At 40.3% G+C, this 10,475-nt stretch overlaps 1 protein-coding gene and 1 long non-coding RNA gene across 3 annotated transcripts in view; both read left to right on the top strand.

Annotated features, from left to right (window-relative positions):
- Positions 1-102: 102 nt before the first annotated feature.
- Positions 103-6,504, top strand: LOC135109584 (GPN-loop GTPase 1-like). The gene is made up of 4 exons (XM_064021012.1): positions 103-697; positions 2,282-2,794; positions 3,688-3,872; positions 5,616-6,504. The coding sequence occupies exons 1-4, from the start codon at positions 242-244 to the stop codon at positions 5,785-5,787; spliced, it is 1,326 nt and encodes a 441-aa protein (XP_063877082.1). The 5' UTR covers positions 103-241; the 3' UTR covers positions 5,788-6,504.
- A 1,588-nt stretch (positions 6,505-8,092) lies between these two features.
- The window catches only part of LOC135109601 (uncharacterized), a 12,001-nt gene continuing 9,618 nt past the window's right edge, over positions 8,093-10,475 (top strand). Inside the window, exon 1 of one of the 2 annotated variants that reach the window (XR_010272822.1) lies at positions 8,093-8,304. This is a non-coding gene — a long non-coding RNA (uncharacterized LOC135109601). The other variant, XR_010272820.1, reaches the window with a different exon arrangement.

The following is a 10,475-nucleotide window of genomic DNA, read 5'->3' as shown; positions in this document are numbered from 1 at the left end:
ATTTCACACAAACTATATTTATGTATTTGACAGTGCAAAAGTTTTAAGTAATTGGTATCTCTGCAATATAATAAATTTTATCCCCATATCAAGACATGCTATTTATGCGCTTTGTTTACTGTTACGTTCCCATGCTGCCTCATACAGTCGTGTCTGGAGAGGATAACTAAAATTCAGAAGACAACTGAAACATAAGATAACAACAAGAACAAGAACCCGTAAGGTCATAAGGGGAAAGGAGATGGAGCAAAATAACAAAGAGTCCATGGAGATGACTACAGAGGCGGGGGAGCAAAACACAGTGCCCAGCCAACCCAGCGTAGCCCCCAGTGACAATGCCTCCTCCAACACAAGTCAATCTCAGGCCTCTACTAGTGAGATGTCTGCCACAAACGATCGCTTATCGGCGGCCAGTGAACCTCCTAGCCAAGGTGCTTCCTCCCACCCAGCCTCCAGCTCAGACCACCCACCAACGGGCGCCTCCCCAAAGCAGCAGGCTGGGGATAGCAAAGGAAAAGAGCCGGTGTGCTTGCTGATTCTGGGGATGGCTGGCTCTGGCAAGACTTCGTTGCTGCGGCGCCTGGATTCTCACCTAAATGTGCGGCGGCGCCACTACTCCATCAACCTTGATCCTGCAGTGGACAGTGTCCCTTATGTTAGTTACATTGATATTCGGGACACTGTTAATTATAAGGAGGTATGTATTTGAGTAATAACTGAGTCAAGTTGTCTGTGGGCCATTCATAGAAATACTGAAAAACTGATTTGAAGGCTTGATAAGTTTTTAAATCATGAGAAGCTCTTAATAGGGCTGGAGAGTGGGATGCATCTAACTCTGCCCATAGCCAACTCGGACCATTCACTATTACTGACTAGGCCCAGCTAGTGAACCAACTTGGACCATTATGGAATACCAACTCAAACCATCAGTTTGATTTAACAATCGCCAATCATGACCAACTGAACCAGCTCATCCAAGACATCACGGAAAACACACACACTAACATATTCTTATGAACAGCCAAACCATCACGAGCAAGTTCATACCATTTCCTTTTCTATATTCATATTTTTAGTGATTTGCAGGATTTTTACCATGCCGTAATTTTGTTTTTAATTCAGATAGTTTAGCCCCCAGTCTTTGTTGCTTTGAAAGTTTTGTAGCAGCACCATATGACCACGATGTTGTCGTGCCTGAAACTAAATCAGTCAATCAATCATGAGCAACACATGCAAAAATATGCTCTTGTGAACTTCAATCTTGCATTCAATGCTTGTCCTCAAGGTTGGTGAACCTTTAACAGCAAAGAAAACATGGCATGATCAAGAGTTTCGGTACTTTAATCTTACATTCAATGCTTTTCCTTGAGGTCTGGTGAAAATAAAATGATTTACAGTTGGCAACAATCGCAATAGGGTTGGCTTTGCAGAGACATGTCTGAACAGTGCTTTGTGTGTGGAATTCAATGAAGTCCCAACAAGTATGCACTACAATCGGGAATACTAACATGGTATAAGGTGCTTTATAACTTGTGCAACATGTTTTCTATCAGTACAAATAAGAATAGGTATAAATATAATAAATGTATTTCATGTCTTTGCAAATATTTCCTTTTGTATACTACAGCAGGCTGAGTTTTCCAAATTGATGCACATAATGGGCTGAGTTAATAAAGATAGACTAGTTTCGTCATGTGCCAAGTTGGCAATGGGCTGAGTTGACCGGTAATCCTAGAGAGCAACCGCCTAACCAGAAAAACAGAAGTACATTGCCTTATACATCAAGACTATTATGATCATCAGGTTTCAAGAGCAGTCCAGGGTCTTTGTACTCTCATCCACTAGGTAATTGCCTAGATTAATCTTGTTTATTTACCAGTTGATCTTAAAAACCACTGCACCAGTGTGGAATTATCATATGAATGTGGATGTACCATCACTGTGAAATCTCTGTAGACTCATTTTTTTTTTTTTTTAATATATGCTGAAAAGTAAAATACCAGAATGTGTGTTCACTGACACTAGTTCAGATACACAATTGTATTCAGTAGTCATGTCATAACAAACACAACCACAAACATATTACCAAGTGGTTAGTATGATATTTATATGAATAGTGTCATCCCAGTTCAATAATTACTCATCTGTTGCAGTGATTAGTTGTTATGAATTGGTTGGTAGATTGTTAAATTGCACTGGAGGTGATTAACTTAATTTAACATTTGTTATATTATCATTGTAATAAATTAGATTTAATATACCAGTACTTAATTTCTTTCAGGTGATGAAGCAGTATGGTTTGGGTCCTAATGGAGGCATAGTGACCTCCCTGAATCTCTTCTCCACCATGTTTGACGAGGTGATGCGGCTGCTGGCTGGCAGAGCAGACAATCTTGACTATGTGCTCTTTGACACACCAGGTCAGATTGAAGTCTTTAATTGGTCTGCATCAGGACCCATTATTGCTGGAGCATTGGCAGCCACCTATCCTACAGTCATTGTGTATGTGCTAGACATTGTACGCTCCACCAAACCCCAGACTTTTATGTCCAACATGCTTTATGCCTGCTCCATCCTCTACAAGTACAAGTTGCCTTTTATCATTGCCATGAACAAAATTGATGTTGTGGATTGCAAGTATGCATTAGAGTGGATGCAGGACTTTGAAGTGTTTCAGGAGGCACTTGCAGCTGAATCATCTTATGCCTCCAACTTGACACGGTCACTCTCCTTGGCACTAGAGGAGTTCTACAGCTGCATTAAGGCTTGTGGTGTCTCAGCATACACAGGGGAGGTAAGTGAAAAAAAAATGGAATGCTATTGCAATTGCAAGTAAATTAATCAGGGTAGTTTTGCTGGAGCAACACACGTGGAAAGTAATAATGAATATTTTTGCTGGAGCAACACATATGGAAAGTAATAATGAATATTTTTGCTGGAGAAACACATATGGAGACACTAATAAATGATGAAATGCAAAGAAAAGCTAGTATGTATTGAAAAATACTTGATTAATCAAATAAAGCAGGGAGTGTTACAGTGGTTTGGGCATGTAGAGGTGATAGGAGAAGAGCAATGTGATAGGGTAAGGGGAAGCCCTCCAGTGGGATAGATGAATGGTATAGAAAGAGCGTTAAATGTGAGAGGAATATTTCTGGAGAAACAGAGTAATTCTACACGATGGGAGCAAATGGAGAATGGTTATAAATACATAAAGGGGGTGCAAACTTAAGAGTTGTATGGGAGTTTCAAATACATTTTCTCCTGTCAGTTGATTCTGTCACTTATGGTAAAAGAGTTGAGTCCATTATGATGTAGGAGATTTAAAGCCATGTTCTGTCACATTGAAAAAAAAAAGAAAATTAGGAATTTAATTTTGTGTGAAGATATGACAAATTAGGTGCATAGCTTTAAAAACTCAACAATTTTTTTGTCTAATTACATACTGTTTTTCTTAAAATGTTTTATTTTTTTATTTTTATAAATTAACTCACTTTTTTGTTCATTCTTGCATTCTGCTACATTTGATAGTATCATTAGTTTAAAGTGCTGTGATTTTCTTGTATTCTGCAACCATTATACTTTCAACTCTTTTACCCTATTCTTAGTAGAATTCTAAAATTCTCCATAATGCACTTTTTGCCACATACCTTTGCTACCACTCCTTTGATATGCTCTCATTTGCAGGGCATAGACGACTTCATGAAACTGGTGGATGAAGCAGCCAAGGACTATGATGAGTACCGGGCTGAGTATGAAGCTCTACAGGGCAAGAAGAAAAAGGAGGAGGAACAGCGACAAAAGGCTAACTTGGGAAAAATTAGTAAGGACTTGGAGAAGGAAGGTCTGTGCTCTGTAAGGAAGGCCATCAGGTTAGTGTTCTTGTGTGTTCTATGTGTCTTTGGTTGTTGTGAATCCCTGTTGTGTCTATTTGTAACATCTGATGGATGTATATATGGTGATTGTTTTCAGTGCTCTTGTTTGTGGCTTGTATGATATAACAGCACTGTTTTTGGTTCTGAGCAGCCAATACACTACAATGAATCCATCCTTACTTAGTACTTATGGTTTTAGCTGTTCTTGTCCTGCATTGATATCACATTGATAGTCAACAGGTATATGAAGATCTCTCTCTCACTCATACTCTAATCCTTTCCCTTAATTATTCCAAAATTATAATTTGTATATCACTACATGGTTTTTTGAATGGTTTTCAATTTGATAATGAAACAATGATACTGTATATCTTCCTCTACACTTGGCAATGCATATAGATTGTACAGCATTGCTTTCCCTTGTCCTTGATACACTGCATTCAACTAGCCTAAGTCAAGTAACAGTGCAGACAGGTACAGCCAACACCCCAAGTACCATGTTAGTCTGGATCTACTATAGTACATTTCATGATGAGTCTCTAAGATATAAACATGGAATGGAGTACTATACTCATGGCTATGAGATGTCATGATGGGATGGAGAGAGCAATGTGAATATGTATAGGAATTTAAGTATGGGTGAAACAGAAAAAAAGGAATAGATTTTGGTGTGGTTGTATGTGTCTGGTTTTGATATGGTTTGGATACATAGTAAGGTGAGTAACCTTGTGGAGGCAGTTTACATTAATTAAGTTGAAAAGCCAAATGTGAAAAGGAAAGCAAATTTAATAAGCAGAGTTGGTAAATATTAGTGGAAAAGAAATACTTTGTACAATGATGAATACCAGAGTAGGGAAAGGTGAAAATGTTTCTGTTACAGCCATCCTCTTGAAGGAAGTCCTGGGACATGGGGTAAAAATAAACACATTAGAGATAAAGAGAAATTAGATATAGACAGGATTTGGTGGTGGCTGATCTCTTCCAAAAGTGGAGATTGGTGTCCTGAACCATACCTTATACAGTCTTTATTTTCTTCTTCTATCTTTTATGTCATGCTATTTATGTTATGTTATGGATTGTGGTACTGGGTTGAGAATATGATCATCCTTGTCCATTTTTCTTTTTCTTCAAGTGGTGATGAGAATTCCCAGATGGGATTGTGTGAATGAGTGATGATTGCTGAGCTTAGCTCAGGTGTGAATAAGTGTAGTTGTGGGGAGCATTCAGGTGTCTTGAGGTGAGGTAGTCATGTGAAGGAGCTCTTGAGGATGTTGCATATCCCCTTCATGTTCCCATTTCACATAATTCCCTAAATTGTTTGAGTGACAGAGAAATCATCAGGACCCCACTCATAGTGATCTTAATCCTAGATGAGGGTAGCTGTGATGTGAGGTTACAGGTGGTTTGAACACTGTCAGCTTTGGTTCTAGGACATTAAGATGCCTCAGCCCAACTGTTTATTGAGCACTGGTTGATGCATAAATTTTTGTTATCTGAGCCTGCTGTGGTCACAGTCATCCCAGTGTATTTCCTAGCTATTTTCTTGTGAGACAGTTGGCTGGTCCCCCTTAAAATCTGTTGTGGCCACCCTCTTTTGGGAGTCAGACTGGATGACATATATAGAAAGAATAGATAAATAGCTCCAATTTTGATGCATTGTAAATAGTAACATCAAGAATGTGGCTCTGTTTATGATTCTCAAACAATCCACTGTATTTCATGAATATTTCTCCTCAACAGGGAAGACACAGAAATCTACTTACGTCAAGGCTCTGACAGTGAGGAGGAACATGATGAAATGTTAGATGAAGATGATGCTGAAGAAAAGAAGGAACTGGAATCTTTCAAAGATTTCTTGACCAACCAGAAGATTAAGAGAGAACAACAGAGACATGCTACTCTTCCATCTTGAGACATGAAGGCCACCATTCTCTCTCTCTCTCTCTCTCTCTCTCTCTCTCTCTCTCTCTCTCTCTCTCTCTCTCTCTCTCTCTCTCTCTCTCTCTCTCTCTCTCTCTCTCTCTCTCTCTCTCTCTCTCTCTCTCTCTCTCTCTCTCTCTCTCTCTTCAATTAAGGAGCAATAGTTCAGTGTGTTGCATTCTTCCTGTTTCACCAGTTTACTGAGCTCCATCTCTGCATCCAGGGAAAATGAGCATTACAGGAGTGATTGCTGCATCATTGCTGCTGTTACAAATACCTGACAAGTTTTTTCATGTAAAATGTATTGTATTCTGTTATGTGATAATTTGAATAAAAGCAGAAAGTTAATTTATTCTTCTTAGCATTGTGGTAGAGTTGATTTAAGCACACAATTCACAAAATATATAGCATAAAATAATTAGAAGACATAATCTGCAACACTATACATTTGGAATTTCTTTTTATGTGCAACACAGACATATTTAGCATTTTTTATTAATATAGTGCACCACTGGTGCTCTCAGTGAAACTCAGAGAATTTTGGTATTTTGCCTTTATATTAATGCATTGAGTATTTTCTTTTATTTTGTATATAACTGTATCTTATGCTTTTCTTAAAGACTGATCTATAAAGTACTGTATATATTTTTGTTATCTACATAAGCTGACCTTTCTCACAAGAGGGCTTGGAATAAAAATATGCACAAAGGCACCCCTTTTCCCTCACTCTGTCTCTTTTAGTTGTCATTTATAACATGCAGGGGATGTAGTGGCATTCTTTCCTTGTCAGACTTACCAAATCTTCTTACACTTAACTCATCCATCCTGCTCATAATGCAAGCACCTCCCAAGCAAGTAAATTCCAGTGCTTGAGTTTCAGATCTTATAGTTTAATTGAAGAGCATACCTTAGTTGCTTAATTGTAGTTCTTTTTTTAATTTATTATTATTTATTTATTTATTTTTTTCATGTTTCCATATATAATGTCCCATAGTGATGTAATTGCTTTCCTGTCTTGCAAAATTCTCTCGTGTCTCATGCTTCCATGGTTATGCAGTATAAAGGCAAGATATTTAAATCCACTCACCTGTTCCATTAGCGATATGTACATACACTTAGTCATTAAAAATATATATATCCCAAACTTTTAAGGTAGATAAGACCTTTAGCAGAAAATAAATATATAGGTAGTATGGTACCTTTGAATGATTTTCATGAGTAGGAATGAGATGATGAACTTTTGAAATTGGTGACAAACTAAAAATATATATATATATATATATATATATATATATATAAAGTTAAAAGTGTTTTTAATAAATGAGAGCAAAAGGGACAAAAAGGAACATGAAATTGCAAATCATTAGGAGGTATGTATATGGAGTGGATTTCAATGCTAAAAAGGTCTTTGAGGCTGTCCACAGTCTGCTTTAGGTGGCATCAATAGTGGAGTGCCATGGAGCTGAGCTGTAAGCTTTTCTTTGCTGTACGAGTATATTCCAAGGGTGTCTAGCTAGGTGCTCAAAAGTAAATTTCCAAAGCAGGTGGTGGCATGAGCCTTATCTCTCTGCTGTACTTTTGTGGAAAGGAATGCATCCCAGTGGATAGGGGTGCCCTCAGTGCCAAATAAGGAGAAACCTCGTAATAGGTGCGCCAAGACTATACAAAAAAGAAAAAAAAAACATAAGGAGAAAGGTGAGAATGAATGAGTGCGGAAGATCTGACTCATGTTATGAATGGCGTTTTTAGTCTCTTATGTTTTAATGTCATGGACGCAATAACAAATTGAATTGTCTACTTAAGAGATATGAGGTAATGGAGTCCTTACTTCTAAATTGATGCATTTGTTGTTGTTGTTGCATTTGTTGTATCAAGTTAACTTTGATACACAACTGTTGCTTTACATGAAAGATACGTCAGAGTCTTATAGTATGTTATATTAATATATTTTCATGTATTACAAGTTTACCGAGAAATTGTTAAGTCATACATACAATACCTACGAAAATGGAAAGTAAGAATTAAAAGATACTTGTTAATGTTTTTAATTTATTTTTTCTCAACAATTCTGGTTATTTGGACATAAATCTTTAAAATTAAACTACTGAAGACTGTCTGAAATTTCGTTTTCGTCTGTCTCCCGTGGGTGAAGATGCTGCTGTGTGGTGGAGGCGGATTCCAGACATTCCAGACAGGCTGGTGTCGAGTGTTGACGGCAGAGGGCAGGCGTGACGCTGGACTGTGGTGGGAGTAACAGCAGCTCTCGCATTTTCAACCAGTAACTTCGAGGTAAGACAAGTATACGACTTCGTTATCGCTTAGGGAGTAGATGAATGATGTATATACAGCGTAGTGCATTGATATAGGGAGTGCTTTGACTATAACTCGAGATACTCGGGTTTCATTCAGGGCAGGAGGCTGTGCTGCCATCCCCCATACCAAGAAGAGGTTATCTGTAGGGGAAATGTCTACTCCTTTGCATTCTCTCCTGGTCTGTGGGTGTGGATAGGTAAGGATATGTGTTTTTAACTTTGTCCATTTGGTGAACCGTTGAAGTTTGTGAATAGAAAAATACCGGGAGCATTTTGAACGTCTCGCCGTCAGTTCAACACAAGGTCAAGCCGCTGTACTGGACAGGTGCCGACAAGATCATCCTTCCCGATTTTCCTCTCCTTTCCTGCTGCATCTCGTGCCTACCAACCTAAGCTACAAAGACACGTGACTCTCCCCTGTCGCTTAATGGTGAAGGGTGTCTGAAAGGGAGGCAAGTGTCTGAGGAGGAGCAAAGAAGACCATTTTTGGAAACATCACGCACTCGCCTGTTCCTCACCGTCTTGTGTCTGTGTGCGTGTTACTTTCGAGTTTAGAATTACATTACTGTTATTCCACCTTCACTGGTGTGCGTGTGGTGAAAGGAATTCTGCGGTGATGAACGGAGGAGAGAGAACAGGGAGACACTACGGCTTGGGGAGAGAGGGAACGAACATATGATCGATGTTTCTGGGAGTTGAAGTCACCTCCGTGGGAACAGCTGAGGCCGCCACCCCTACACCCTCTATTGTTGTCGTCCTTTGGGGAAGAAAAAATGGTACCTACGCCTTAAAGATGAAATGACGTGATACCTAAACATAGCTAGCTAGATACAGCCATGAGAAGTAAAGACAGTGCACCACAGGACCTACATTCATTACGGAATAATGAAGTGAACTATCGTAAGAGTGTAACGAATGGATCATTGTCATCCGTGTGTTGAACCTGAAAGATATAGTACACCCCATTGTTCTGCTACACGTATGTTGTGCTGAGTGTACTATAGAAACACGACTTGACCAGAGTTCCCTTGATTCAACTTGTGCAGACAGGATAGCCGGTCAACCTTGGCTTCCCCTACACGTACGTCCCTCCCACACTCCTCCATCCGATCGCCTCCCGGCCTTCGTTATCATTGCCCTCACGCCCTTTGTTGAGGTGCACCTAGGGAGTACGGAGAGAGGGAGGGAATGCGACGCGGGATGCAAATGTGATCTCGTCCGGAACGGCATTTGACTTTTGTATCCCTTCTTCCCTCCGCCCTTCTCTTACCTTCTCCCCACCTCGCCTCCCACTCATCCTCGTACCTCCACCCCCACCCCATAATCCTCCTCCCTCCCTCCCACTTGCCGTCTCCGCACCTCCCTCCACTCCTTCCCACACCTTCTTCCTGCATTTTTTTCCCCCTCAACAACGGATCTGAGTGAGGTAAGACGCTTGGTATTTTTGTCCGGTTTGTTATTATTTGTGCGTGCGTGTAATGTATTTGATGGTACCCCGAGGCTCGTGTGTTGGTTTAATTAGTGTAGTTAACGCTCCAGAGATACACTTGCTATTAAGGGTGATGATGGTAATACTAGGTTATCGTCAGTTTTCGTTTTGACTTAAACAAAAGACTTATTATCGGAGATGAAGGAAAATTTAGCATCCAGAAAAGACTTTTGCTATTTCTTAGGTACACATCGCCTCTGTCTTCTGGGTCTCATCCTCCAGTACATCCTTAGACTAGTAACTTGGTGAGGCTGGAAGAAGGCCGCCTAGCCACGCTGGGCTGGGCTGGGTTCACTGCCTTCAATACGGGAAGAGTGAGAGGCGGCGGGCGGGTGTGGGCGGGCCGGGGTGAGTACTGGGGTCACTGGAGCTCACGCAGGGGCAAAATTAATGCCTCCACAGCCCCACACACCCAACCCAGATGCCCCTCAGCTTCCTCACCGTTTTGCAGGGAACGTCGGTCTGTCCGCCATGTTGCCACTCTTCTCCATTTTAGCCACGTTCGCGTCACACTCCCTCATTGGGCTGCCTCGCCACCACCCTTCTTGACGTGTGATAAGTAATTACCGTGCCGTTAATTTACATTCGTGACAACCATGGAGTGATGGATGCTGCGGGGGGAAGGAGAGAAGGGTCGCCAGGTGTTTAAGATAGCGAAGTTTTTTTGGGGGTTGATAATATAATATACTGCCGCGAAACTTAGTTCATGGCCCGATATTAGTTTGTACTCTCACCTTGATGAATCCGAAGGTGTGAGTCAGACGCTTCTCTGGATGATGGTAACTCGCGGTAACAAACCACGTGAACCCTTAGGAACCTTTAAGAATCACTGTCATTTGTTGTAATCTCTGAGTTATCTTTTATAGTAACAGTAACATA

Source organism: Scylla paramamosain, chromosome 2 (genome assembly GCF_035594125.1).
Source record: "Scylla paramamosain isolate STU-SP2022 chromosome 2, ASM3559412v1, whole genome shotgun sequence".
Taxonomy (NCBI): Eukaryota; Metazoa; Arthropoda; class Malacostraca; order Decapoda; family Portunidae; genus Scylla; species Scylla paramamosain.
The sequence above is the reverse complement of the archived record's forward strand: the minus strand, read 5'-3'. Positions and strand labels throughout refer to the sequence as shown.